Source organism: Dendrobates tinctorius, unplaced genomic scaffold (genome assembly GCF_039654945.1).
Source record: "Dendrobates tinctorius isolate UK_male_01 unplaced genomic scaffold, ASM3965494v1 ptg000103l, whole genome shotgun sequence".
In the NCBI taxonomy this organism is placed as follows: Eukaryota; Metazoa; Chordata; class Amphibia; order Anura; family Dendrobatidae; genus Dendrobates; species Dendrobates tinctorius.
This window is the reverse complement of record NW_027361771.1, coordinates 8,728,343-8,755,399: the sequence shown is the minus strand read 5'-3', so window position 1 is coordinate 8,755,399 and position 27,057 is coordinate 8,728,343. Positions and strand designations below refer to the sequence as shown.

General features: G+C 45.5%; 1 protein-coding gene across 1 annotated transcript in view; it reads right to left on the bottom strand.

The window, feature by feature from the left end:
- ACSF2 (acyl-CoA synthetase family member 2) overlaps window positions 1-27,057 on the bottom strand; it is a 168,672-nt gene that overhangs the window by 104,236 nt on the left and 37,379 nt on the right. The window contains exons 2-3 of the mRNA XM_073588044.1: window positions 24,022-24,217; window positions 5,115-5,243 (exon numbers count right to left, since the gene is read on the bottom strand). Coding sequence (XP_073444145.1) covers window positions 5,115-5,243; window positions 24,022-24,217 — 325 coding nt within the window. The remainder of the gene's footprint in view (window positions 1-5,114; window positions 5,244-24,021; window positions 24,218-27,057) is intronic.

Here is a 27,057-nt window from a genome sequence, read left to right as displayed (position 1 = left end):
GCGTGCGTAGCCAGAAAAACAAAGATCTGGCTACGCAGGTGGATGCAATATTTGCTTTCAGCAGGTTCGTAGAGGCCTCCCAGGACTTTTTAAGATGGCTCTCTATTTTGCGATCCATTGGATCCTTCAATTGGGAGGCATCCTCAAAGGGTAAGGACGTCTTCTTCGTGACCCTAGACACTTGGACGTCTATTTTAGGGATCTCCCAAACAGAACTATCACCCTCTAGGGGAAAACGGTTTTTCAGCTCAGAGGGCACAGTAAGTGCCTTCTCGGGGGAGGACCACTCCTGAGCTATTAAATCCTTTATAACCTCATGAACTGGGAAACCATTTCTACCTCTGGGTTTCAACCATTTCTACCTCTGGGTTTCAACCCTCCAAACATCTCATCCTGGACTGAGAGCTTGATCTCCTCCTCCTTTAATCCCATGGTATTTCTCACCATGGATACTAACTTCTCCATATCCTCCGCGGAGAAATAATATTTTTTTGCATCATGACTGGAGGTGGACGTGGAGCCCTCATTTTCCCAAATATCCTCCGATCCGGAGGAACGGACCTCTCCCGAGTCTGAGTCAGCCTCCACGGGTGCCCTTTTCCTCTTTTTTGAGACAGGGCCTTGGGCCTCGGGGGTCTGGACTGCTATGGAGGCCTGAACCTCCTGCCTAATGAGAGTCTTTGTGCTGTCAAACAGGGAGGGTTGTTCGGTACGCAGGATATTTTGCGTACAGGGTTGCCATAACTTTTCTGTAGTCAGAAGGAAACCTGGCACCACAAATACCACACTTGCGGGGGTTTTTAGGGGTAGAGGCCTTGTATTCCTGCAAGAAGAAGAGAAGGCTTACTCAGACCTGTGCCACCGTATTTTGACAGCCAAGGGACCTGGCCCTGCTACTCACTGTAGGAGGGGGAACGCTGGGCTCCGCAGATGCTGCAGCTGAGGGCTTCTCACCATCCATGTCCGTACACACCACAGACACACTGCGCTTACCTGGAGCTGCTGCACCCTTTTTAAGGGTGTTGCTGGCGTTTGTTCTCTGGTGCTCCGCACTCCTCCTCTGTCCCTGGGGAGGGCGCTGGTTGACCCCCGCCGCTATTGGAGCCATTTCCCGGGTCCCCCGGGCTCCGGCGCGCGTTGACCCATTGCAGGACGCCAGAGGCCGCAAACCGGAAGTGCGCGTCATCGCTACTTCCGGTCTACTGCCCACCCCCTCTGCGCGCACGCCGGCTTCCCCATGCAGCGCTGGAAGGAGGTAGGACGCCGGGGAGCTGTGCAGGACCCCGGCAGGCACCATACCTCCCCGCTTTACCCCGGAGGGCGCGGGAGGGGCGAGTCACACCGGTGGTGGAGACGGGAGCAGCACATTGAGGAGGAGAGGAGAACCCCCCGACCTTGGCTGCCCAGCTTCTGGTAAGTATCTAGGGCTCCGCTCGCTGGCCACGGCAGCCCCTTGTGACCTCTTCATGCCCCGATAGGGGACAGGAAAAACACTGAGGTAGCAGGAAGGGGAGGGCTATTTAACCTCTTTGTGTTCCTGTCCCCTATTAGGGCGGGGAGACAACCTCCTTAGTTGCCCTGGCTGTGTGTTTTGGGTCATTGCCACGACCCATCTTCAATGCCCAGCCTCAAGCTGAGGCTAACACTGCCCGCATGTAAAGCCGGTGCTGCTGAATCGGGGCGCCAGAGGTAGGCCCTTAAAGGGCGGCGAACCCTGACTGCGATCTCTGCAGCTTGGGACCAGAGCGAAGCTGCAGGGATCCGATGCCGTCCTGCTTCCTGCCCAGCACTTCCTGTCTGACACAGTGCAGCTGGATGATGTCATCATTCAGCGCAGCTGTTTCAGAGAGGTAGCTGCCGGAATGTGCCTGCGTGTGTGTGTGTGTGTGTGTGTGTGTGTGTGTAAGTGGTGCGGTGTGGTCTGTGTCTGGTGCTGTGTATGTGTATTGGAGATTGGCAATGATGTGGGTGATGGAGAGAGCAGTGATGGGGGAGAAGGCAATGTTGTTGGTGGTGGAAAGGACGATGGGAGTGGTGGGGGAGGAAGCAATGATGGAGGTGGTGGAATGGGCAATAATGGGGTGGTGGGGGAGAAGGCAATGATGGTTGTGGTGGAAAGGACGATGGTGGTGGGGGGAGCCAATGATGGAGGTGTTGGAATGGGCAATGATGGGGGTGGTGGGGGAGAGAGCAATGATGGTTGTGGAGTAAAGGACAATGCTGGTAGTGGTGGAAAGAACAATGGTGGTGGGGAGGAGGCAATGATGGAGGTGGTGGGTGAGAAGGCAATGATGGAAGTGGAGAAGGGCTGCATTACAGCCTTTGAGGGAAGCTGCATTATACTGTGTGGGGGTGGCATTATTTTCTTAGGGGGCTACATCATACTATATGAGGGGAGCTGCATTATGCCCTATGGGGGGCTGCCTTATGAGGGGGTTGCATAATACTCTGAGGGGGCTACATTATATTGTTTGGGAGGCTGCATTATAACTTATGAGGGGGTTGCATTATATTTTGTGGGGTGCTGTATAATACCCTATGAGGGGGGCTGCATTATATTTCATGAGGGAGGCTACATTATATTCTATGATGGGGGACATCCCAACCCCTGCTACATAATTAAGACATCTACTACCTTATATTATACCCTGATGTTAGGGTGTTTTACCACACAATTGGTGATCTTGTATTTATCTCTATGTAGCTACATAGCGGGCCCCAAGAATGATTTTCTCTGGTGGGCCCAAGGTGCTCCAGTCCGACGCTGAATACAGGTAATGAGTGCAGAGTGGGAGAGCTTTAAAAAATAAAAAATTAGAAGTTCTGTGACAGCCAGAATTCTTGCTGGTTGGTAGGTGATCAAATACTTAAACTGTATCATATTGAATTAAATATTTAAAAAAAAATCACTCAATGTGATTGTCTGGTTTTTTATTTTATCTCTCACAGATGAAGTGTACCTACAATAAAAATTACAGACCTCTCCGTTCTTTGTAGGCGGGAAAACTTGCAAAATCGGCATTGTATCAAACACCTATTTTGCCCACTGTATGTATATGTGAAGTACAGTATTCAGATGTACGGGACATCTTGTTCTCCAGACTCCATTTTTGTGCTTGCGACGCCATTTTGTTGTTTACGGGTTAAATTTTGTAACTTAACTAGATGAAAGTTCACGGTTGTTATGAAACCAGACTGTTCCAGCTTGTACAAGATATAAGATATGAGACCCTGAAGAATGTGCTATTGTTCCATTTTCTATGTCACGCAGCTAGGGACATATTCCGATTTTCTTGCAATACTATTGGTTTATAAAGTGAATGTGTCACGACAATGTTATTGGTAGCTGAGTAATTTGCATAATTAAGCAAAATACTATAAAAAGAGGTGACAAAATAAATGGGCTTAGTGATCTGCCTTGATCCTCCCATACAGAGACCCCCGTCTCCGTCTAGTCATTCCCAGTTGCTAACAACGCCCCGTGGATTAATTTGGAAATCACTTGGCCAACTGTGAAGGGTTAATTTAGCCCTCCCTCAAAAGCTCCCTCAACATATATAGGGTGTACATTGACATGCCCCCAACGTATTTCAATTTGTATGTTGTGGCAAGCTTAATTTCTCAGTGCTGACACATCCGAATACTGATTTTCATGTGGTATTAAACTGATTTCTCAAAGTTGACACATTCAGCTTGTCCACAGATTACATAGCATTTCCAAATGGATGGTTTCCTTTTAACCCCTTTCCGACATCGGGCATAAATTTACGCCGATGTCAAACTCCTTTACTTTGATGTGGGCTCCAGCACATCTTTCCAAGCACATGTCAGCTGTTTGGAATCGCCATCCACCCGCGGTTATTAACCCGTTAAATGCCGCTGTCAAAGAGCAGCATTTAACATGCACTTCCGGCAATCGTGCCAGAAATCAACCCATCAGTGACCCCCATCACGTGATCTCGGGTCACCGATGGGTTGGCACAACAACCAGAGGTCTGGAGACCTCTCTGGTTGTCACTGCCGGATTGCTATGAGTGCCGCCCAGTGGTCAGAGCTCATAGCAAGTCAGCAATTCTGCTACATACAGGTGATCTGCTCATCGCCAATCGGGTTATCGCAGCTTCTACTATTGAAGCATAGCGAGAAAAAAAGTCAAACCGCCAGAATTACTTTTTTTGATCGCTGTGACATTGCATTAAAATGCATCAACAGGCGATCAAAAGATCGTATCTGCACCAAAATGGTATCAGTAACAACGTCAGCTCGGGGCGCAAAAAAATAAGCCCTCACCTAACCCGAGATTGCGAAAATGGGTATTGGAAAATTGTGCAATTTTTTTTTTTTTTTTTTTTTAAACAGGATTGGAATTTTCTTTCACTACTTAGGTAAAAAAGAACCTAGACATGTTTGGTGTCAATGAACTTGTAATGACCTGGAGAATCATAATGGCAGGTCAGTTTTAGCATTTAGTGAACCTAGTAAAAAAGCAAAACAAAAAAAAAAGTGTGGGATTGCACTTTTTTTGTAATTTCACCACACTTGGAATTTTTTCCAGTTTTCCAGTACACGATATGTTAAAACCAATGGAGTTGTTCAAAAGTACAGTTTGTCCCACAAAAAACAAGCCCTCACTTGGCCATATTGATGGAAAAATAAAAAAAAATTATGGCTCTGGGAAGAAGGGGAGCAAAAAACGAAATGGCAAAACTGAAAGGAATTTTTCTTGCAGGTGAAGAGGAGCTAAAGTAACATATATGCTTAAACCTTCCTCAACTCTAGCACTGACTATCCCATGATCCTTAAATTGTCTCAGTTTACATCACTGACCCACCATCATGTTAACAATGCAGCCAAGCACTTGGTGTAATGATCACATGCCATAAATATGGCCTTCCATGCTGCAGTCAGCAGCTGCAATGATGTAAGCAAAGACCATAGGAGACCATAGAGTTGTTGTTGCTGGAGCACAGGGGACGGTTGTTATTTTAGCCCATTTATGGCTGCCACGAAAAATGCTGAAAAAAAAAAAACAATTTAATTGTACATGATTATGGTTTACAAAAAGTCTATAAAAATAACACATACATAGTAAGGAGCGCAGAACTTTGTCTTACCAATATAAGCCCAGCTTGAGCTGTTGCATATTGCATAACGACCCATTCATAAGAATTTGGCCCCCACATTCCCAGGCGTTCGCCTTTCTTCAAACCAAGAGCCAAGAGGCCTGCAGCAACGGTCTCTACCTGATGAGAGAAAACATCCAGTGAGGTCACTATACAGACACTTGGCAATCCTCTTAAAAAGAACAGACAATTTTATTCTTGGTGGTACTCGATAGAGGGACCTATACCTATACTATATTATAACATTTTTATACTAATATATATATTTTTACATTGGTATAAAATGTTATAATAGTATAGGTCCTACTTTAATACTATCGAGTACCACCAAGAATATATAAATAATTATAATGTTATATCTATATAAAAATGATATATACAGCTCTGGCAAAAATTGAGAGACCACAGCAAATTTTTCAGTTTGTCTGATTTTTCTCTTTATAGGTATATTTGAGTAAAATGTAAATTGCTCTTTTATTCTATAAACTACTAACAACATGTCTTTGAATTTCCAAGCACTAAATTTTGTATTTATATTCAGAAAATGAGAAATGGTCAAAATAACAAAAAATGCAGTGCTTGCAGACCTCAAATAATGCTAAGAAAACAAGTTCATATCATTTAGAAACAGCAATACTAATGTTTTAACTCAGGAAGAGTTCAGAAATCAATATTTTGTGGAATAACCATGATTTTTAAAAACAGCTTTCATGCGTCTTGGCATGCTTTCACCAGTCTTTCACACAGGGATTCGATGTGGTGGTCTCTTAATTTTTGCCAGAGCTGTGTGTGCGTGCGCGCGCTCGCTATCTCATTGGGAGGCGGTAATGTCACGATGGGGGCAGGCTTTGCAGCATTGAGAATCTCTCTCCTCATGTGCTCACCCACTTATCCACTCTCTTTCCCCATGTGCTGACTTCTCCCGTCTGTGCTCTTCTTTGACCTGTCTACCCCATGTGCTATCCCCCTTGTCTGCTGTCTCTCTCCTTCCTGTGCTGTGTTCTCACCTCATGTGCTGTCCCGTTTGAGCCGTCTCACCCCTATGCGCTTTCTCTCTCCCCATCTGATGTCTTCTCCTCTCATGTCATCTCTTGTTTGATCTGTGTACCCCATCACTAAACAGTCAGTGCACAGCATGTCAGGAGGAATTTCTATTTAACCCCTTAGCGACAGAGCCAGTTTGCAGCTTAATGACCAGGCCAATTTTTACAATTCAATTTCTGACCACTGTCACTTTATGAGGTTATAACTCTGGAACGCTTTAATGGATCCCACTGATTCAGAGAATGTTTTTTCGTGACATATTGTACTTCATGTTAGTGGTAAAATTTCTTCGATAAGTCTTGTGTTTTTTTATGAAAAAAAACAGAAATATGGCGAAAATTATACAATTTTAAAACTTTAAATTTTTATGCCCTTAAATCAGAGAGATGTGTCACACAAATTTCTTAATAAATAACATTTCCCACATGTCTACTTTACATCAGCACAATTTTAGAACCAAATTTTTTTTTTTGTTAGGAAGCTATAAGAGTTAAAAGTTGACCAGCGATTTCTCATTTTTACAACAAAATTTACAAAACCATTTTTTTTTTTAGGGACCACATCATATTTAAAGTCATTTTGAGGGGTGTACATGACAGAAAATACCCAAAAGTGACACCATTCTAAAAACTAGACCCCTCAAGGTGCTCAAAACCACATTCAAGAAGTTTATTAACCCTTTACGTGCTTCACAGGAACTAAAGCAATGTGGAAGGAAAAAATTAACATTTAACTTTTTTTTTTGCAAAAATTTTTCTTCAGAACCAATTTTTTTTATTTTCACAAGCGTTAAGAGAAAATCAACCACAAAATTTGTTGTACAATTTCTCCTGAATACGCCGATACCCCATATGTGTGACTTTTTCAACGCAGAATTGGCTGGAATTGAGATCGGATGCCATGTTGCGTTCGGAGAGCCCTTAATGTGCCTAAACAGTGGAAACCTCCAACAAGTCACCCCATTTTGGAAACTAGACCCCTTAAGGAACTTATCTAGATGTGTGGTGAGCACTTTGAACCTTCAAGAGCTTCACAGAAGTTTATAACGTAGAGCCGTGAAAATAAAAAATCATTTTTTTTTTCCACAAAAATGATATTTTCGCCCCCAAATTTTTATTTTTCAAGGGTAACAGGAGAAATCATACCCCTACAGTTGTTGTGCGATTTGTCCTGAGTATGCGGATACCCCATATGTGGGGGGGGGGGACCACTGTTTAGGCGCATGGGAGAGCTTGGAAGGGAAGGAGTGCCATTTTGGAATGCAGACTTTGATGGAATGGTCTGCGGGCGTCATGTTGCGTTTGCAGAGCCCCTGATGGGTCTAAACAGTGGAAACCCCCCACAAGTGACCCCATTTTGGAAACTAGACCCCCCAAGGAGCTATCTAGATGTGTGGTGAGCACTTTGAACCCCCAAGCGTTTCACAGAAGTTTATAAACGCAGAGCCGTGAAAATAAAAAGTCTTTTATTTCCACAAAAGTGATTTTTTAGACCCCAATTTTTAGACCCCCAAAGTTGGTAAATAGTGGAAACCCCTCAATTCTTGCTCCAACCCTAACCCCAACACACCCCTAACCCTAATCCCAACCCTAATCATAATTCTAACCCTAATCCTAGTTCGCCCTAACCCTAATTCTAACCCTAGCCCTAGCGGAAAACTGAAAAAAAAATATTTTCTTTATTTCGTTATGTTGGCCTAACTAAGGGGGTGATAAACGGGGGGGTTATGTACTATTTTTTTTTATTTTGATCACTACGATAGTTTATTATAGTGATCAAAATGAATGAATGGAATCTGCCAGCCGGAGCCGGCAGAATCCCGGCGGGCACACTGCGCATGCGCCCGCCATTTTCTTCCGGATCCAAGATGGCAGCGCCCACCGGAGGACGCCAGCGGGACGCTGGACCACGGAGAGGTACCGGGGAGGGGGGGAAAATCAGGGACCCTAGTTCTCTCCTCTGACGTGCGATCGCATCAGAGGAAAGAGAAATTTAATGCAAAATCGCGGCTTTTTTTGCAGTCGCCGTTATAGGGTTAATAACGGTGATCACAAAAGCAGGGTCGGTAAAAACCTACCAATTCATGTTCTCTGGGGTCTCGGCTACCCCCGGCTGCCGAGACCCCGGAGAAAATCCGACACTGGGGGGCGCTATTCACTTTCTCCACAGCGCCGTGAATTAGCGGCGCTGTGGTTTATGTACACTTAATTTCCGCCATTAAAAGGCTGTGTCTGACCGTGTACAGAACGTACCAAAGCTCCTGGGCAGGGGAGGAAGCAAAAGACAATACTGACATTACAGCTGGGGATCACAGAGGATTCATTTTGAGAGATAAAATATTGTTTTAAAACAGTCAGTGAAATATTTTACCTCACAAAATAGTATATGGGAGGGGGAAAACTTTTCAAGATGGGTGGTGACCATGGCGGTCATTTTGAATTCGGCCATTTTGGATGCAACTTTATACATGGCCCATCCAGGTGTATCCTTATAAATGGTCCACCCTGTACATACATACACACACACACCCCCCCCATAGGCTCCCCATCATAGGTTTTAAAAGTACAGTTACAATTTGACGTGTACCTATTGCTTCATTAATTATTTTTTAACCTAAAAAAGGTCCCATATTCAATGTGGTTTAATTTCACAATATGGTTTTAAACGGTCGAATTAGAACTCCATGGTTTTTGTTACAGAGCTCTAAATCCCTCACATCTCTTCTCATAGCCATTTTGTTAAAAGATAAAAGTAGTTAACTGCAGCCACAACTTGAGGGGGAGGGCACCTTAAAGGGGTCTGTGGTTTGCAGAATCCATAGCTAGCATTCAATAAGCACACACTTAAAATAATCATGTTCTAATCACATTTTATTTCCACCATATGCACCTGCTACCTTACGCAACGGGCTTTCTTCTTCGATATCTTACTTGTGGGTGTGTCGTGGCTGCAGGACTCCGCTCCATCCAAACTATCCAAAGTACCAAAATGGCTGTTTTTTGGCCAGTTTACCCCAAAATATTGGTTGTCTGAACACACGTGGAGAGCGTCTATTTTGCCCGCATGTGCTTATTGACATGAATCACTAGACCTGGTCTCTTTAAGCTCCCTCATTAGTGATGACATGTGCATTGGGGTGACAGCTTGCAGGGAAAAATCACGTTAAATGATGAGATGTACAAAATAAAATAAATAAAAGTATTGATTCCATTAATAGTCCAAATTGCAAATTCATAATCCTCTGCATTTTGTAAATATTGGAAAAAAATCCTTTTAATCCAGGATTTATTATTTCATTCAATAAGAGCTGTATACCACATTAGAGTGGCTTCGCAGGAATCAGACCAAATCTGATAATGATGGGCTAATGTAATTTCTCTCTACTGCTGGCTACAAGTTGCCAGATCTGTTACAGTAATACACAGCTCTGATCCCCTCAAAACATATATTCTAAGTCATTCAAAAGATAAATTTTAACAACGTACTATAAAATGTATAGTACTGGTGAAATGTTTGGACACACTCACCTGTAATGGCTTCCAATGAACAGTTATGCATTGTCAAGAGTTCATTTGTGAGATCACTGGTCTTTCAAAAGTGTTTGCGACCGTAAGGTGTATTTTGCGGAGGCAGTGTTGGTACACAACTCCATACATGCTGAGCCCTAATTAACATTAGTTTAAAGCCTTAATACGGCAATAACCACTTTACTTTAAGACATGAAGTTCAGATAAGCCTTGAAGGTATCGTTAAAACCATCCATTGCTATGATTATACTAATTCTTATGAGGCATAACCCAGGAAAGGAAGACAAAGATTGTCCTTTGCTGCAGAGGATAAGTTTATCATAGTTACCATCCTCAAAACCCACAAATTGATCACACCTCGGATAACAGCTCTCATAAATGATGCACAAACATCAAGTAGCAGACACATCTCAACATCAACCATCTAAAGAAGACTTGTGAGAAGACGGTCTTTATGGTCAAATTCCTACAAAGAAGGCACTACTGAGGACTGCAAACAAGAAGGAGACACTTGTTAGGGCAAAACCAACACAAGGACTAGATATTAAACCAGTGAAAATCTGTACGGTGTTCTAATGAGTCAAAGTTTGAGAGTTTTGGTTCAAACTGTCACGTATTTGTTAGACACAGCTACATGAGAGGATACCCAGGGGATATAAAGCTGTCATCACAAATAAAAAGGGGAATGCTGGGGTGTGTGGCTATGCTGTGAGAGGGAGAGGAAGCCTGTGAAGAGAGCTCCGCAGCATCCTGGTAAATCCTGAGCCTGAGACCCCCTTCCTGTGGCTTACCTGCGCCTAGCTGGACCCTCTGAGACTCCGGGACCCCCGGAGTACCCCGCGGCAGGTCGGGAGGCAGCTTGTGAGAGCGGGCGGCGGGGGAGACGGGAGCAGGCGGCCGGCTTCCCAACGAGGTGGCGGCCATCTTGGGCGCACGGCTCAGACACAGAGGGCTGCAGCGCCGGGTCACGTGGCAGACAGCTGGAGAAATATGTCATTCTTTGTATTTATAATCCCCCTCCGGCCAATATATCTATTGTCCAGAAAGCATTGAGCTTTGCTTTAAATTATCTGGACGCACATGTCATCTGCATGGGAGATTTTAACTTGGTCATGAATGGCCATCTTGATAAATTGAGACTGGGCGATGGAATACAGGGTGGGGTCCCCCATCGGGCACATCCCAACTGTCACAGTTCATGGTGGGTGGTGGGTGGCTGGATCTATGGAGGGTGCGCCATCCAGAGACGAGGGAATATACTTGCCACTCCTCCACTAAACGCTCTTTGTCTCGCATAGACTACATTTTTGGGTCCATTAGTTTGGCAGCATGGGTGGATGATATTAAACATGGAAGTTGATAACATCCCCTGATAGAACGATAGATCAGTTATGTTGCTTTGTCTCGTCCCACCCCGAGCCCCGAAATATCAATTTATTTTGGGATGCTCTTAAAGCCCATTTACGTGGTTGTCTATCCTCTACGATTTCTCACATTAAGCGGGTGACATCAGAAGAGGATGGCGAGATGGAGCGACGTCTGAAAGACTCGGAGGCAGCCTATATATCGGATCAAACAGTAATAGGGTAGAATGGCTGACCGCTCAAAGGTTATATACTCAATACACTGACACCAAGACAAAACGTAAATTATTTTTTCCCCGGCAATCTTATTTTGAAATGGGGAATCAGGCAAGTAGATTTCTGGCCTACTTAGTACGACAGCATAATGAAACTAACACAATTCTGCAGATTCGTGAGTCGGGAGGTACTTTGGTTTCCTTAACCGAGGAGATACTGAGGTGCTTTTCTGACTATTATGGCTCACTATACAATTCTAAGACCGATGTGGGTGACCCGGAGTGTCTAAATTATTTGTTAGATATAGAGTTTCCTGTACTGAGTCCTTCCCAACGGGCCTTTATGGATGCTGAGTTTACTTTGGAGGAGGTGGAGGATGCCATAAAAAACATGGCCTCCGGGAAGGCCCCTGGGCCGGGTGGATTTCCTGTGGAGTTATATAGGAAATATCAGGATATACTGGCGCCCCTTTTGTTGGCAGTGTTTCGTGGGATTTGGGAGGGGTGATGCATGCCGGAATCCTTTTATGAGGCCAATATAATAGTTCTTAAAAAGGAGGGGAAGGACCAATTAGATTGTGGATCTTACAGGCCTATATCACTAGTAAATGTGGAGTATAAAATTTATACAAAAATTTTGGCCAAAAGAGTGAATTCATTTATATTAAATCTTGTACACCCTGATCAGACAGGTTTTATGCCGGGGAAGAGCACCTCCATAAACATCAGATGTGTCCAATCAGTGGTCCAATATAGCTCTCTGGGACCAGATAATGAATGGGCACTGGCATCGCTCGATGCGGCCAAGGCCTTTGACTCGCTTGAATGGCCTTTTCTCCGTGCATGTTTGCAGAGGTATGGATTTGGTGACAGATTTAAAAAAATGGGTTAATATTTTATACATGTGTAACAACCTTGCTGGCGTCACTGCATGGCCTCCCATCCCCGCACACCAACTTACTTTCTGCTTCAAGCCATGCTGTGAAATCTGTCTGTTGCCAGCCCTGAGCTCCATGTGCTATGCCTCTTGTTTTCCTGCTTGCTCTCCATGTTTCCTGACTGTGTATAGGGGGGCGGCGCCTGAACTCTCTGGTTCTTATGCAGTCTGGGTGCACCTGGGTAATCTGTCCCTGACCAATCACCTGGAGTCCTTGACTATTTAGTTTCGCCACTCCCACTGAAACATGGCCTGTGCAATGTCTAAAGTCAGTTAGCTCCTTGCTGCTGAACTAGCCAGGCCCTATTCTGTGTATCTCCCTCTCTGTAGGAATACTCTGTCTTGCTTTGTACCTTGTTCGCCTGCCAGGAGGCAGAATATCCTGGTCCTTGAGTCTTTGTCACTGTGTCTCTGTCTGAACTCAGTCTTACCTCTGTCTGTCAGTCTCCTTGTTTGTGGTTTCCTTCTCTGCCGTGTCTTTCCTTGTGTCCTCCCTGTCGGTGCATCTGCACCCTCGCAGCTTTATCTGTGTTCCGCACTCCTGCGGCTCTGCCTGCTCCGCACTCCTGCGGCTCTGCCTGCTCCGCACTCCTGCGGCTCTGCCTGCTCCGCACTCCTGCGGCTCTGCCTACCTGCACCTCCTGTGTGAACAGGTCCAAACCTGTTCTCTCATATACCACACCTTCCTGCCTATATTCATACCTGCATCTCCTGTGTGAACAGGTCCAAACCTGTTCTCTCATATACCACTCCTTCCTGCCTTTATCCATACCTGCATCTCCTGTGTGAACAGGTCCAAACCTGTTCTCTCATATACCACACCTTCCTGCCTATATCCATACCTGCATCTCCTGTGTGTACAGGTCCAAACCTGTCCTCTCATATACCACACCTTCCTGCCTATAGCCATACCTGCATCTCCTGTGTGAACAGGTCCCTACCTGTCCTGTGTCTCAAGCCGTGCCCGCCTGTCCTGTGTCCCAAGCCGTGCCCGCCTGTCCTGTGTCTCAAGCCGTGCCCGCCTGTCCTGTGTCTCAAGCCGTGCCCGCCTGTCCTGTGTCTCAAGCCGTGCCCGCCTGTCCTGTGTCCCAAGCCGTGCCCGCCTGTCCTGTGTCTCAAGCCGTGCCCGCCTGTCCTGTGTCTCAAGCCGTGCCCGCCTGTCCTGTGTCTCAAGCCGTGCCCGCCTGTCCTGTGTCTCAAGCCGTGCCCGCCTGTCCAGTGTCTCCAAGCCACGCCTGCTTGCCCTGTATCTGTCGTACCTTCTTGCCCTGTGTATCAGCCTGCTTGTCACTCGCACCTATCCAGGTGTCCTGTTCCCAAGTGGGATCAGCAGCCACAGCCAGACACCACCCTGGAGTGGCACCCGGCAGCTACCTGCCGCACAAGCCTGACCTCACCATCAGAGGCTCCAGTGAAGACCAAGGAAGCTGCCGTAGTTACGCCCCTTCCAGGGTAGTCTGGTTTGTGGCACAGTGGGGCCACAACCCCCCCCGGCTCGCGCCATTCAGCCAAGGCGCGAGCGTGACAGTTTGCACAGGCCATGGTCCCCGCTGAGTCCCATGTCCTTCCGCTTGCAGAGCATGATGAACTCTCTTCCTGCCAGTATGAGCCACCGGAAGAATTTGTTCCGCCTTGCGTGGTTCCAATTGTTGAGACGTCTGAACCACTCATTGTCTCCAGGGCTATGTATGAGCAACTTCTGGCCTATGAGGAGCACAACCCAGATGACCCGCCTAGGTTCTATGGGGACCCTAAAGAGTGCCAAGGGTTCCTGAAAAAGTGCCTGCACCAGATCCTGCAGAATGCAGCCTGGTTCCCCTCTGACCGGTTCAAGGTGGGATACATCATGTCCTACCTAGCAGGAGATGCTCTGATATGGATTACTCCCCTCTGGGAAGCAGGGGATCCTATTGTCATGAACCCAGGGGCCTTCCTGGTGGCCTTCCGTAAAGTCTTTGATGTGCCTCGTCCAGTTGCTCCTGTAAAGTCTTCCCCTCCAAGCTTCCAGAGACAGACCAGACAAGAGGAACCTGTGGGTGAAACGTCTCAACCACCTATGACTGTCCAGCCATCACCCGTTCCACAGTCTGCCGATGCGGCCTCCCATGCGAGATCCAAGAGGTCTAAGAAGAAGAAGCGGTCCAGGTTGCAGCCGGAATCTGGCCTCTGCCCTGTGAAGCTCGTACTCCAGAACCCTGGGCCAGTAGGAGAGGCTGCCCCTGGTGAGAGTCCTCCCTCTCCATTAAACTCTTTAACTGTTTCTCTGCCTTCAGGGAGCTTTGGTGTATTTGAGTCGCCAGTCTTACAGAGTCAGTGTGTGGTCTCTGTCATACAGCTCCCAAAGCCGGCGTGGGCGTTGTCTCGAGGTGGCCAAGCCCTATTGGAGAACAGTCTAGTCCTGCAAGGACAACTACAGCTCCAGGTCGGAGCTTTGTATACGAAGAAGTTCGTCTTCCATTTGCTGTCTGGTATGCCCATGGGTCATTCTGAACCAGAGATCCTGATGCCCATTTATGTTTGGAGACCCAGCAATGCACCACACTTGAAACAACCAAGTGACAAGAGGTGTCTGGTTCCCTTGTGTCGCATTCAGTCAGCAAAGTCGTCTTCTTTGCCTGGTTTGCTAGTCGCCGAGTCAAGGTGTCAGGATGCCTCTGAAGAGGGGGAGGCGGTCTCAGTCTCCTCATACATCCCCAGCGACTATACCAGTGTTCTGCCCCCAAGAGCACCCCTGCCTCTTGGTTGTCTTCCCCAGGATAAGGGGCTGAAGATGGATCCTGAGTGTATGCCTTCAGCTCCCCTGTGGCCCAGGGGTGAAGGTCCCAAGACAGAGCTTTACCCATTATCTAACCAGGAAGATGTGGTCCAGTTTTTTCAGGTTAACAGGCTGAAGTGGCTCCCTGTATGTATGCCTCCAGCTTCCATTTGGCAGGTGGGTAAAGATGTTGGAGCAGTGACCTACCTATCTCCATTTCTCACCAACCGGGAGGAGGAGGTCCAATTTTTCTGGCACATCGGGCGGAAGTCGGACTCGGTGATGGTGTCTTCTGTTTCTAGCTGGCCGGCTGATGTAGGGGGTCAAGTCTGAAGCTTCCAGGTCCCTGCCTTCTGCCAATCAGGAGGAAGAAGTCTTTGTACCCGCTATGTTGGAAACTGACTCCCTTGGGCACCAAGAAACCGGGCAATCTGGGATTCCTGATGGCACACATACTCCACCCTACCTAAAGGATGTCGTGTCAACCTGGACTGTGTGTGGTCCCATACTCCTTCTTCAGGCCTTTCTGGCAGGCTTAAGGAAGAGGGGCCGTAAAGGGGGGGTACTGTAACAACCTTGCTGGCGTCACTGCATGGCCTCCCATCCCCGCACACCAACTTACTTTCTGCTTCAAGCCATGCTGTGAAATCTGTCTGTTGCCAGCCCTGAGCTCCATGTGCTATGCCTCTTGTTTTCCTGCTTGCTCTCCATGTTTCCTGACTGTGTATAGGGGGGCGGCGCCTGAACTCTCTGGTTCTTATGCAGTCTGGGTGCACCTGGGTAATCTGTCCCTGACCAATCACCTGGAGCCCTTGACTATTTAGTTTCGCCACTCCCACTGAAACATGGCCTGTGCAATGTCTAAAGTCAGTTAGCTCCTTGCTGCTGAACTAGCCAGGCCCTGTTCTGTGTATCTCCCTCTCTGTAGGAATACTCCGTCTTGCTTTGTACCTTGTTCGCCTGCCAGGAGGCAGAATATCCTGGTCCTTGTGTCTTTGTCCCTGTGTCTCTGTCTGAACTCAGTCTTACCTCTGTCTGTCAGTCTCCTTGTTTGTGGTTTCCTTCTCTGCCGTGTCTTTCCTTGTGTCCTCCCTGTCGGTGCATCTGCACCCTCGCAGCTTTATCTGTGTTCCGCACTCCTGCGGCTCTGCCTGCTCCGCACTCCTGCGGCTCTGCCTACCTGCACCTCCTATGTGAACAGGTCCAAACCTGTTCTCTCATATACCACACCTTCCTGCCTATATTCATACCTGCATCTCCTGTGTGAACAGGTCCAAACCTGTTCTCTCATATACCACTCCTTCCTGCCTTTATCCATACCTGCATCTCCTGTGTGAACAGGTCCAAACCTGTTCTCTCATATACCACACCTTCCTGCCTATATCCATACCTGCATCTCCTGTGTGTACAGGTCCAAACCTGTCCTCTCATATACCACACCTTCCTGCCTATAGCCATACCTGCATCTCCTGTGTGAACAGGTCCCTACCTGTCCTGTGTCTCAAGCCGTGCCCGCCTGTCCTGTGTCTAAAGCCGTGCCCGCCTGTCCAGTGTCTCAAGCCGTGCCCGCCTGTCCAGTGTCTCAAGCCGTGCCCGCCTGTCCTGTGTCTCAAGCCGTGCCCGCCTGTCCTGTGTCTCAAGCCGTGCCCGCCTGTCCTGTGTCTCAAGCCGTGCCCGCCTGTCCAGTGTCTCAAGCCGTGCCCGCCTGTCCAGTGTCTCAAGCCGTGCCCGCCTGTCCAGTGTCTCAAGCCGTGCCCGCCTGTCCAGTGTCTCAAGCCGTGCCCGCCTGTCCAGTGTCTCCAAGCCACGCCTGCTTGCCCTGTATCTGTCATACCTTCTTGCCCTGTGTATCAGCCTGCTTGTCACTCGCACCTATCCAGGTGTCCTGTTCCCGAGTGGGATCAGCAGCCACAGCCAGACACCACCCTGGAGTGGCACCCGGCAGCTACCTGCCGCACAAGCCTGACCTCACCATCAGAGGCTCCAGTGAAGACCAAGGAAGCTGCCGTAGTTACGCCCCTTCCAGGGCAGTCTGGTTTGTGGCACAGTGGGGCCACAACCCCCCCCCCGGCTCGCGCCATTCAGCCAAGGCGCGAGCGTGACAACATGAAGCCCAAGGCTAGGGTCATCGTAAATAACTCCATATCTGAATCATTTTCACTGTACAGGGGAACTCGACAGGGGTGTCCCCTTTCCCCGGCCCTTTTTGCTCTTGCTATTGAGGCGCTGGCAATCCGTATAAGATCTTCCCCCAGTATTGCTGGTATAGAAATAGCGGTCGGACGGATAACATAGGCCCATATGCTGACGATATGGTGATATTTATGGACAAAGCGGAGGAGACCTTGACAAGAGTAATCACTACCATAGATAAATTCAGTAAATATTCTGGCCTATACATAAATTGGGAGAAGTCTGCTTTGATGCCTCTCTCCCATGCTCCGGTGCCACAACTTGAGACTCTCCTCACTGCCCATTGTAACCAATTTTATTTGGGTGTTCATATTTCTCAGGGTAGTAAATTTGATCTGCAGCTCAATATACAACCATTGCTGGAGACCGTCAAAGGTAAAGTAAACTTCCACTGTGTCTGTAGCCGGACGTATCAATCTAATTAAAATGATATTACTCCCTAAACTTAGTTACTCTCTTCAACATAGTGCGGTGGTGGTACCCAAATCCTTCTTTGCTAATTTGAATTCCCAAATCACATCCTTTATTTGGGGGAAAGCCAGGCCTAAACTTAAACTAGCCACTCTACAGAGGCCCAAGAGGGGAGGAGGGGCAGCGTTACCCAATTTCTTTTTACATTATTTAGCTGGACAGGCCAAGGCCATAAGTACATGGATGCCTGGAGGTCATCTCCCGAATTCTGAGAGTCATCTACTTCATGCTACAGGGATCGGTTGCCCACTGGGTTTTTTGGAAATGAGGAAAGTAAATGTCCCGAAGCTGCTGCCTCTGCTCCGTCTGGCATGATCGATATGGAGACAGATTAAGGGAGTGGTTAGATTTGGGGATGTTGTAGCTGAAATGCCTTTATGGGATAATGACTATCTCCCTGTATTACTCGAACATCCTTCCGCTGAGTTCTGAGTTCAGTATAGTGTCTCTGCGATAGGTGATATATATGACCATGGAACACTGGTATCCTTTGAGCAATTACAGATTAATCGTGGTGTCCCGAGATCCCAGTTTTTCCGTTATTTACCGTTACGATCAGCTTTTCAATCGCACATAAGATGTATGGGTATAGATAATGCCATTTCGTCTCTACCCCTGATAGGGATTCTCATATCACAGGGTCCTCAAGGTCTCATCTCCTCTCTATATACATACATGTTGTCAGTGGGGACAGAAAATGCCTTGAATTCTGTTAAGAAGAAATGGGAGAGACTCATCCCGGATACACAGGGTGAGGAATGGGAAGAAATCCTGGAGTCACCAATCTGGGTATCTCCGTCTGCCAACAACAGGATGATAGTTATATATTATTAATCAGTCATATTTGACTCCAATTCGACTCTTTAAGATGGGCCGATACCCGTCATCGGAATGGTTGAGATGTCACTCAATAGGTGCAGATTTTATTCATATGATCTGGAGCTGTCCTGTTGTTGCGCAATACTGGAGGGAGGTGACATCATTATTAACATCCTTGGTACAAACGCCTGTTCCCCTTGAGCCACTGATCTGTCTTTTTGGAGTGTGGGATGAGGAGGCCTGGGGTCATTATGTGGGGATTTTTTTTTACGGGAGACACTGTTCATGGCACGGAAGATACTTGCATTACGGTGGATGGGGGCTGCGCCTCCTTCTCTTGGGTCCTGGATCACTCTAGTAAATTCGATTATCCCATATGAACGTACACTGTATCAGAATAGAGGGTACCCGGGTAAATTCAAGAAGATTTGGGAGAGATGGAACTCCTCTCACCTTACTTTGCAGAGCGGAGATGTCGCACAGTAAACTACTCATTATATAGAAGTAGGCTGCGGAATAGTTTAGTTTGGTAGATGTAGGCAGAGTTTAGAAGCCAGGCAGGTTTTATCACTGGTATAATAAAATAACATAATACAATACTACTGTGATTCAGTTGATGTAATGTTAGCTTTATTTACACACAATTGATGCACATATTATGCTTCATGTTTTTTATGTTATCTGAACTTATATCCATTTTGTATCAAACTTAACATCTTGTACTGGATGTGTGTATTATATAACTGCTTATGGTTAATAAACGAATTTAAAAAAAACAAAACGGGGGAATGCTTTGAGGAATCTACAGTTGAACACATATTCTGATTTGTTTTACATGTTTCTTTACTCCTTGCTTCCTTATGTGATCCTTCGTGGTTTTGTGGCCTTCAGTCTGAATCTACAATGTGCATATCCCAATAAGAACAAAGAAAACCACTGCATGAAGAGGGGTGTCCAAACTTTTGAATCATACTGTAGATTTTAGTCTTATAACTTGAATATCGTGGATCATTTAATTGAGCACAAAGTACAAAACCATTTTAACGCCCACTATTGCAAGGTAACTGGCAAGGGAGATAACCCTGCAGTTTACTAGCTCATATATGCATTGCAGTCCTTGCAAGTGTGAAACCAGCTAGATCTTATTAGGTTCATATGTCAGAGAACTTCAGCGGAGTGCAATCTACTGTTCTCTACTGTCAGCTATTTCAAGCTGGGGACACAAAGGTTCAACGTAGGCCACCGCGATCACTGCTGTACTCAGTTATGAAAAGCTCCAGACACATTTATGAATGATAACGACAGTGACAGCAGCTCTCTTTATACACTCTACTTTTATTAGCTGTATATTCTGGTTTAACATTCCTTTTAAGTGGAGATTAGGCAAGGAGAAACAGCCTGCCAAAACAGACGGCTGGATGGATTTCAATTCTGCTGCTGATACTCAGTTGGCACAACCACAACTTTGCTTAAAGTGTAACTGCACTTTTAGAAAACTTTGACGTGTCATAGAAAAATGTCAGAAGTATTGGTCTCTTGAGGTCCATTTCCACTGACCGCTAAAAAAGGTCCAATTTTACAGAGCCCGTGTATTATCTTAGATGAGCGCAGCACTGCATTTCTGCCCCATCATTTTAGCAGATAGGGGTTTAAAAAACCCAGATTCCAACAAACCAAAATTTCTGACAAATCTCTATGACAAGTTAAACGTTTCCTATGAGTTCAGATAAACTTTACAAGGGGATGTCCGGAACTTTAACATTAAGGCTTATCCTTAGTATAGGTCATCAATGTATGATCAGCTGTTCCTGGTGTCGGTGGCGGCTGGAATTGCGCAGTTATGGAACTATACGGCGCAGTTCCATTGACGGTATAGTCGCTGCAGCCGGGTACTGCACATTGATTCCCTATTGATTTAGATAGGGACGGATGTGCAATATCCTGGTGCAGCCACTAGATAGTCAACGGAGTTATGCTGTGCAGCTCCATAACTGAGTAGCTCCAGCGGCCGCTAACACTGGTAATAGCTGATCAGCAGGGGTCTTGGGTGTCGCCATTTTTAGACAACCCCTGTAATATAAACCTTTTGCGTGCCAAATGTGACCTCATGTAATTGTAGATCAGGATTGTTTAAAAAAAAAAAAAAAAAAAAAAAAAAAAAAGCCTTTTAATACCTGCACATGTCATATGTAAATTCCTTTCTGGACTTAAAGTTGAATAAGCTGAAAAAAAGACATAGGTCCATCAAGTTAAACCTTCCAAATCTAGGAGGCACAGACTATCAGAAGATTTGTAGTAGTGCCCAAATCAACTTAATATTGATCCCGGAGAACTAGGTAAAACACCTCAAGCTGAAATCCTACACATGCAGCAAGTTCCGTTTCCAGCACATGCCCAGTCAAAGCTGGGTCTACATGTGATGCCCTCAGCGATGCACTGTGCATGGAAGCAGAACCCACCTGCGTGTCTGAAGAGGATTCCTGGTACACGTATACTAAGTTTCCCTACATATGCACCAGAACTAAAAGACAACAGCGCATGAGTAGGATTTCAGATGGGCTTGAGATTTTTTACTCTGGTCTCAGGGACAGGACATCAATCCAACCAGACTGGTTGGTTTGGGCCTTTCCATCCTTGCTTCTCTCAAGCGAGTCTAGCTTTTTGACACCACAAAGTTAATTTGTTTATGGCATTTGAAGGGATTGAATGGCTGTTTTAGTCATTCCTGATCCATACGAGAACACCTTTAACATACAGAAGATATGAAGACAGCGGTGGCAAGTGGTGGAAAACTAGGCGACAGGTTTTGATGTTACAGGGTACTGAATAGCTACGTTAGATATGGGAACCTGTGATTTAGGCTCAGTTCACGCATACTATAAATGTAAATTTACATCAGTGTAACAATATATGACTACTACCTGAAGAGCCTGGCGTTGCCCGGGCATAGTAACTAACTGTGGTTAGTTATAACAAATTATAATGATTACATTTTTTTGGACTATAAAAACGCACTTTTTTCACAAAAATTTTGGATGAGAACGGGGGTGCGTCTTATTGTCCGGATGTCCTTACCAGGAGTTTCATCCCAGAATGATGCGCGGCAATTTTGGATATGCTCAGTGGTGCGGGGGCTTCGCCGACACTTTGTGTGAGCCCGGAGTCCCCACACTTCCATTGCTGTAATATGCGCTGACCTCCAAGAAAATGGCTGCCTGAGGTGGCGCATGTGTAGATTGAGATCTCGGGAGACTAGATTGTAGTGCCGAGATCTCATTCTGTGCATGTTGCCGCCTCCGGTGGCCATTTTCCTGAAGACCACAGCATTACAGCAATGGAAGTGCGGGGACTCCAGCCTTACACAAAATGTTGGCGGAGCCCCCGCACCACGGAGCATCTGCGAAACTGCCGCACACCATTCTGGGATGGATGTGTAAGGGCTCTACGCTTTCACAAAATGGCGGAGCCCCCGCACCACCGAACCTGCCGCAGCAGCCTGGGACGAGTCAGATCATCGCCAGACCACCAAACACCTCCTGTGACCCCGCTCCACCAGAGCTCCCGATCACACCCTACCCCACGGTATATTACACATAAAAACATTTCACATCATATATTCAACACTACAAATTTGCAACACAAATTATCTAAATGATTGCACAAGTACTGATAGTATTTTATTTTCAACTCATTCAAGAGCCTTTTGATAAACATTTTTGGTTTTTCCTTTTCGTGCAAAAATGAACAGTTTTATGGCAGTTCCAACTCTTGAACAGACCACGAAAAGTTGACCATGAGAAAAGCATGGAGATTGCAAATCAATCCCTACTACTTTCAATGGACTGTCCCTGAGCATTGTCAATGGACATTGCAAATGCCAGTTGAACTGGAAACTGGAGGCGTTTAAAATCAAAAGGCAAATCAGTTGGAATGAGTAGAATTCTTGAAATGAAAATGTCCTCTCCTCTGGCACATCCTGTTGCTTAGCTGTGTATCTAATCCTATCCTGTGTGATACCGTCTCCTGAGTAGTGCATCTAATCCTATCCTGTATTTAATAAAAATAGCACTTCTTTGTACATTATTTTGGGCTCTGACTCCTTGTATTTGCTGTTTTAAGGTTCAGTTAGGAGTGTCCATTGGGGACTTCCCTGGTCCTACTGTTGAGGCTGAGGACCTTTTTGTAACTAAAATGTGATTATGTATTCTGTTCTGATTTTGTTGTTACCTCCTATCCTGTGTGATACTGTTTGCTGAGCGAGGCATCCAAGCATCTAATCCTATCCTGTGTGATACTGTCTTCTGAGCCATGTATCTAGTCCTATCATGTGTGATACTGACTGCTGAGCCGTGTATCTAATCATATCCTGTGTGATACTGTCTGCTGAGCCGTGTATCTAATCCTATCCGGTGTGATACTGACTGCTGAGCCGTGTATCTAATCATATCCTATGTGATACTGTGTGCTGAGCTGTGTATCTAATCCTATCCTGTGTAATACTGACTGCTGAGCTGTGTATCTAATCCTATCCTGTGTGATACTGACTGCTGAGCTGTGTATCTAATCCTACCCTGTGTGATACTGACTGCTGAGCCGTGTATCTAATCCTATCCTGTGTAATACTGACTGCTGAGCTGTGTATCTAATCCTATCCTGTGTGATACTGACTGCTGAGCTGTGTATCTAATCCTATCCTGTGTAATACTGACTGCTGAGCTGTGTATCTAATCCTATCCTGTGTGATACTGACTGCTGAGCTGTGTATCTAATCCTACCCTGTGTGATATTGACTGCTGAGCTGTGTATCTAATCCTATCCTGTGTGATAATGTCTGCTGACCTGTGTATGTAATCCTATCCTGTGTGATACTGTCTGCTGACCTGTGTATCTAATCCTATCCTGTGTGATACTGTCTGCTGACCTGTGTATCTAATCCTATCTTGTGTGATACTGTGTGCTGAGCCGTGTATCTAATCCTATCCTGTGTGATACTGGGCTCCCCCTTAAGTCTGTGTCAGAAGGTGGTCTGTGTCGGCACGGTAATAAATTGTGTTATTTCCAGCTTTACAGAAGGAAGATAACACCATAGAAATTATAATAATAATAGGCCTAAGCTACCACAACTGTCTACAAGGAAAACTGTTGCTCATAACAACCAATCACAGCTCAGCTTTCATCTTTTAAACAGCGTTGGTGAAATGAAAGATGCTTAGTGATTGGCTGCTATGTGGCGTGGGCTTGATACACACACATATATAAACTCAGTTTTAGATCTAGATATATGAGATGATAGACTGATACCATCTTCACGTCTTTCTACAACTGCATCTAAAGTAGAGCCGTGGACCAAAATTGTAGAATAATGGTTTACTGTAAATTCCATTGTGGTCCATGGCAGTATAAAAGTGAATATTAACCTTCCCCAGACAATCACTGGAAGAGTCAAAGTTTAATTTTAATTACTTATGGAAATCCAACCTCAAGGGAGCAAAGGTCTAGTTTGCTGCCCTCCAAAACATTCTTATATACCAATCATATATCCCTGGCACATTTTCTGTCTACTCTGCACATACATCTTTACTTAGCTGGCTGAAGCTTTTCCGTGTCCCATTGTAAGCAACTACAATGGCTTCTTGATCTGGTACACGCTGAGTTGTGTCCAGCAGACACTGCTGCATAGTCTTGCAGGAAAGTGGTACGTCAGATAATCCATGGACGTAACTAGTGGAAGTGACCGGTCGTGTAGGAGGAGTATCTCTCAGCAAGCGGCTGTGGATTGAATATTGAATAACAAGCATTAATCTGGGTGCATTTGAGTAAAGTAATTGACACAAAATTAGACAATTTTGTCTAGATGTATTTGTGCAAAGACACTATTACATAGAATAGATAGGTGATCAGGAAGCTGAGATGTGTAGAGCTTCTTGGACTGTTTTTGCGCTGAAGACCTTACCCGTAACATGTAGAGACGATGAAGTCACTCTTGATGCTTTCGTGCTATCCCAGTTTTGACAAAGTACATAGCACCAAATTCATTAAGAGGAGCAGGTCACTTAATAAATGTGTTATTTCTAGACAGCTGCGTGTGCCTTCATGCGCTGAGCCAGAAATGCTGGCCAGCTCTGCTCCTGTGCACATTACCTTATGAAGGTAACCAAGCAGGCACCTCTGATGTAATCCTCTAAGACCTTATAGCTCAACTCCCGTGGTGAAACGCCTCCTGAGTAACTCAGGTAGTTGGCATCCTCATTGCTACTACCTTGCAGTTCTCCATCATCTGCCATAGTAAAGCCTCCAGACAAACACAGGTATACTACTTCTGGACTCTGCTATTTTCTCCAAGTGAGTCATCTGATAAACCCAGATCTGCTACAACTGTTGGGCATCCCCCTAGACTGCTATATTCTCTAAGTCAGTCACCTGACAAATTTAGCCATGCTACAACGAGCTCTGCAATGGTACTCTAACTCTTGTCATGTGACTGTAGTTTGATATCCCGGGGTTAAAGGCTCCTTTCCTATACCCAACGCTAGGAGCGCCTTTGCTATCCCTGCTCCCCGGATTACTTCTAACGGTGAAGATGGCGGGGCATGTACCTTGATGAGCTGCTGAATCAGCCCTTATCTGTCCATTCCCTCACCCAGGGAAGTAGGAAGTAGTATATAATATATAAACCAGACTAACAAGAGAAGAGAGATAGGTATAAATGAAAATATCAGTCATACAAATATTCACTCACAAACAACAAAAGTGAAACACCGGGAATTAAAAGGAAGGAACCACAAAATAGGAGAGGATGAGGATATGAACACAGACGAATCACCAAGCTACAGTCTTTAGAACACCACTCCAAACGCTTCCTCAACAAACACCTCCAGCTCAACATCAGGCTGTATAAAACCAACGTTGGCAAATCCGATTGCCAGAGGAGAGTATATATAGAAGAGGGGAGTGGCCAACACTGAACAGCTGAAACAAAAGCAGGAAAACTTCAGAGACTCAACTGCACAGGTTTAAGCCCTGCACTGCTAGCAGAAACCTGAACCGTTTAATATGCTGGTGAAGTGTTTCTAATTAGTGCAGGAGTATGAAATCAGACACCGGGGTCTTCTGGCCCCGCTCTGTTGCGATAATCCCGTGACAACTCTGCTCCATTAAGTCATTTGTTCTTCCCAACTCTGCTTCATCGGATTACTCTACTGTGCGAATTAACCCAGCACAAGACCTCTACAGCTTTGGTTGCTTCATCTGGTGTACCAAGATGCATCAACGACATCAATCTATGCTGGGGGCTATCCGCTCATCCGGACAAGTGCCTTTAACGATCCACCTCACGAGGTGGGACATAACAGAAATAGTGTAAAGTTCCTCATACACAATAAAGAAATAAACATTGTCCAATTCAGCAGATATTAGGGAAAAGAAGGATCTGGCCTGTTGGTTTTCATCAAACTCAACCTGTTGTCCTTTTGGAGGATAAGCTGCTGTTAAGTGTCAAACTGTAGCTTATTTTCTTTTCCCACTCAGCCAAGTTTTCGTGTGTAAGAAGGGGTATTGGTCAAATCCTCACATGACTGCTATCTAAGGCGTGTGGCCAGCATAAGATTTTATTTATTAAAAGTCTACACTGCGCATGTATAAAATAATTCAAATTTCAACTTAATATGTATCTGCACTTTCAGGTGATTTTTCAGAAAAAGTTGTCGTGTGTGTACATGAGTAATAATACTATTTTTGGCAATTATACAGCTTCTGCATTTGTAGCAGTATTTTCTCTGCACTAAAAGTCTTAGTAATTTCTTGTACAATTCTACTTCCTACAGCTTCTTCAACCTTCACTCTCTATAGAATTGAAGGCAGCAGGTGATATTTCACTAAAGACAGATTTGTAGACAAATTAGAGTAGTTTTTAAGAGTGAATGATCAGTGCAAAAGTTGCATATATTTAACTAATAAGACATACAGTTGTGTGAATAAGTGTTTGCCCTCTTCCCGATTTCCTATTCTTTTGTCACACATAAATGCTTCAGATCAAACAAATTTAAATATGAATAACCCAAGTGCACTTCAGCTTGAGGTCATGAACAGACTGCCGGACATTTTGCTTCAGGATTTTTTGGTAGATAGCAGAATTTATAGTTCCATTTACCACAGAATTTATAGTTCCATTTACCACAGAAAGTCTTCCAGGTCCTGAAGCTGCAAAACAGCCCCAGATCAGCACACTACCACCACCATATTTTACTGTTGGTATGATGTTCCTTCACCACCAGATGTATTGGGATATACACATACACAAGAAAAAGACCTTTTATTATACTCACCTGTGGGGCAGTCTGGTTCGAGGGATTTCGCTGGTTTTGGCCCACCGCCCTGCAAGTGAATATAATAAAATGTCTTTTCTTGTCTTGCAGGTTGGGTTGGGAGAATATATACAGCATTATAGAATGCTGTATATCAGGCTTGAAAGGTGGTGGCTGCATCTCATATCGGTCAAACCTGGTGACAGGTTCGCTTGAAACTTTTAAGCATGACAAACATGCAAAAGAATAGGAAATCAGGAAGGGGGAAATCACTTTCACACAACTGTACTATGTTTATTATCTTTA